We start from the raw sequence: 3036 nt of genomic DNA, 5'->3' as shown, positions 1-3036 counted from the left end.
TTTTTATGCAGTGAGCAACTTCTTAAAAAAAAAAAAAAAAAAAAAAAAGAAAACCCAAACATTTTTGGTAATAAATGTTAAATCTTTTCCAGATGAGGCGTGTAGCCAGGAAAAGAGAGCAGGTTACACCTCTCACCTGGGGGAGGATGCACTCCCGGCTGGCGCTGGATGCTGATGAGCTGCCACGTGCTCAGCTGCGCTGTGGGGAGCAGCCCTTCTCCATCCTGCCCTCCCCCCTGCAGCCCCCCAGCCTCAGCCACAAGCTACACAAATTCCAAGACACAGAATTTACAGACCACAGGTTCCCACGTCACAACACTCCCCATCCCCAAAGCACAGACCCAGAGCTTTAAGGGCAGAAATAAAACCACTGACCACCCAACCCGGACCGAAAGAAGACTCCAAAGAAACACTAAGGTTTGCACGGCAATAAAAAGATAGCCCTTCTAAAGGAGGTCAATAAATAAGAGAACTAGAAAAAAATCAATTGCTTTAGAGTTCAGCACATGAAGCCCAGCTCCCCACCCCCAGGCGAGGGCTTTCACCTGGCCACACTGGTGGGTGAGGAGGGAGCGAAGACGATGGGGATGCACGGAGAAACACGGCTCTTCCCCTCTTGGCATGGGCTTCTCTGCCCAGGGACTCTATATCCACAAAGCTGCCCCTCGAGGGACAGATGCTACTGGCCAAAACCAGTCCCCGGGTTGCCCAGCGGCAGATAAACTGGGGGGCATGGCCAGGAGAGTGGCTGTGGGTGGAAGAGTGAAGCCAGGGGGGCTTAGCTCTGCCCAGCCGCTCATCCCAGCCCACCCCCCCAAGAAGGAAAACCAGTTTCTCCTGAGTCGTCTCAATTCTACAGCAAGTGTTTCAATAGCTTTGAGAAGTGCAAAAATCAGCTCAGGGGTGCAGGGTGTCCCCAGGAGCACCCAGGAGCTCTTCGGGGGGGGAGGAGGGGGGTGTCCTGATGCTGGGACCCCGCACCTTCAGCCTGGCACAGCTGCATCCTCCAGCGCTGCTCCGGCCTTGCAGAAAACACACCAAATTTCTTGACCCCCCCCCCCTCTCCTCCACCTCCCAGCTGGATCCCCAAGAGTCAAAAACCTCTGAGCATCTCTGCCTGAGAGCTCTTCAGCAGCCACCAAGTTTGTGTTCACGTGAGAAGGGAAAAATCTCTTACGATACGGATATTCAATATATATTTCAAGTCAGTCGAGGCAGAGCCAGCCATCACCTCCTGTAACGTCAGGCCAGGGCACAAGCCAGCGCTCGCTCCCCCAAAGTCTTCACCCAGATGATGCCCCAGCTCAGTCTCCCTGGGGACTTGCAGGGGTGGCTGCCCACGTCCTTGCCACCCCTCGGAGAAGAAAAAGGGGAACCCCCCCACCATGGTCCCCCCCACTGGCTCACGGGGACGATGTGCTTTCAGGCTTGTCGCTTTTGGAGGACTTTGGCTTCAGCAAGATGAACCTGTTGAGGAGGTCGGTGTCCGAGCTGGCCTGGGCGCCTGCATATGCCTCCCCTGAGGATGAAGCAGAGGGTGGTCTTGTGCCGTGGGGGACGCTCCTCGGCGGGGGATGGGGACACTCACCGGCGTAGCTGGAGGACTCGGCCATGTTCTGGGAGCCGGTGATGTGGTGCCAGTAGGCGCTGCGGGGCAGCATGGTGGTGGGAGTGCAGGGGTAGGAGAAGTGCTCGGTGCCCTTGTTGAGCAGCTGTGGAGGACAAGAAGGGGGTGAGGGTGACACAGGGCACCCTGAGCCACTCCCCCCCCAGCCATGTCACTGAGGTGAGCTGGAGCTCACCCTGACGTTCTTCTCCATCTCCAGCAGGACCCTCTTGTGCTGCTCGGCGATGGCCAGTGTGGCGCTGTGCACGCGCTGGTAGATCTGCTCGCCCTCCTGCGTCTGGAAGGTGTAGAGACCTTCTCCTGCGTCACACATCCTGTGGGGACGGGGCACAGAGCGTCACTGGGGTCCCCAAGCTGAGGGATGATAAAAAATATCCCCCCCCACCCAGATGGCAGCTGACCCTGCTTCCCACGCTTTAAATGCTGTTCCCATGTCCCCTCCATGGTGCTGAGCAGCCAGCACCAGCCCCAAACCTCCCTGTCTGTGGGGCACCTCATGCAGGCCATGGCCATCACCGTGGCATCATGCCTGCCCTGGGGTGATGGCAGCAGTACCACCTGGGACGGTGGTCCCTGTCCCAGCGAGGGTGACATCTCACCGTCCGGCCTCGAAGGTGAAGCGGGTGGCATCACGCCCGTAGCGGCGCAGGGAGCAGAGGGGCCAGGAGACCAGCTTCACCCGGGGGTTGTGGGTGTCCCAGAGGTAGATGTTTTCATGGGTGATCTGCAGCTTGCACTCCCCGTAAACGTCCAGGTTGGGGCAGGGGAGGAGGAACACGTTAAACCGGTCTGGAGAGGGAAAAAAAAAAAAAAAACAACCAATAAATGAAATGAAATATTTCAGGGGGTGGTAGCGAGGCCGGGTCCCAAGCGGGCACCCTGCCGCCCACCGTGCTCACCCGTCTGCTCGCACTGCACGCCGGGCGCCAGCAGGTCGGGCTCCCCCAGGCTGATGTCGTTCAGGCGGGCGCCCAGGCACTCCACCGACAGCGTCTTGTACCACTCCTCCGCCTCCAGCTCTGCAAGGCACCACAGCAGCCCCTGGGTCACCCTGCCCAAACTGGGGTGCTCCACCCGACTGATTCCCCTCCCCCCCCCCCCCCCCCCCCCCCCCCCGGGGGCCCCCCCCTTTTCCCCCTCATTTCCCCCCATTTTTCCCCTACTTTTCCCTCTTTTCCTCCCCTTTCCCCCCCAAGCCCTGCTCCCCTGGGTGCTACCCCCTACCTGAATCACAGGTGAAGGTCCGGGCAGAGTCGTCGGTGAAAACGATGGCCACGGCCTGTCTCTTGGTCTCCTTGGGCAGCCGGGTGATGCACTTGACGTTGCTTATCTCAGTCACCTGTGGAGGAGGTGGGGGTGAGGGGGGGGGTGGTGTCACCAATGGCTGCACCCAAACCCAGCCCCAATGC

General features: G+C 59.3%; 1 protein-coding gene across 4 annotated transcripts in view; it reads right to left on the bottom strand.

Annotated features, from left to right (window-relative positions):
* Positions 1-1173: 1173 nt before the first annotated feature.
* DOK4 (docking protein 4) overlaps positions 1174-3036 on the bottom strand; it is a 3146-nt gene continuing 1283 nt past the window's right edge. The window contains exons 3-8 of one of the 4 annotated variants that reach the window (XM_014947661.1): positions 2852-2966; positions 2527-2646; positions 2227-2416; positions 1803-1941; positions 1589-1712; positions 1174-1504 (exon numbers count right to left, since the gene is read on the bottom strand). In XM_014947661.1, the coding sequence (XP_014803147.1) occupies positions 1404-1504; positions 1589-1712; positions 1803-1941; positions 2227-2416; positions 2527-2646; positions 2852-2966 (789 nt within the window). In that variant the 3' untranslated portion in view covers positions 1174-1403. Of the gene's footprint in view, positions 1713-1802; positions 1942-2226; positions 2417-2526; positions 2647-2851; positions 2967-3036 lie in introns of all 4 variants that reach the window. The other 3 variants (XM_014947653.1, XM_014947669.1, XM_014947644.1) reach the window with 3 other exon arrangements.

This window comes from Calidris pugnax, unplaced genomic scaffold (assembly GCF_001431845.1).
Source record: "Calidris pugnax isolate Ruff unplaced genomic scaffold, ASM143184v1 scaffold30, whole genome shotgun sequence".
In the NCBI taxonomy this organism is placed as follows: domain Eukaryota; kingdom Metazoa; phylum Chordata; class Aves; order Charadriiformes; family Scolopacidae; genus Calidris; species Calidris pugnax.
Note: the sequence above shows the minus strand (reverse complement) of the source record. Positions and strands in the feature narration are given on the sequence as shown.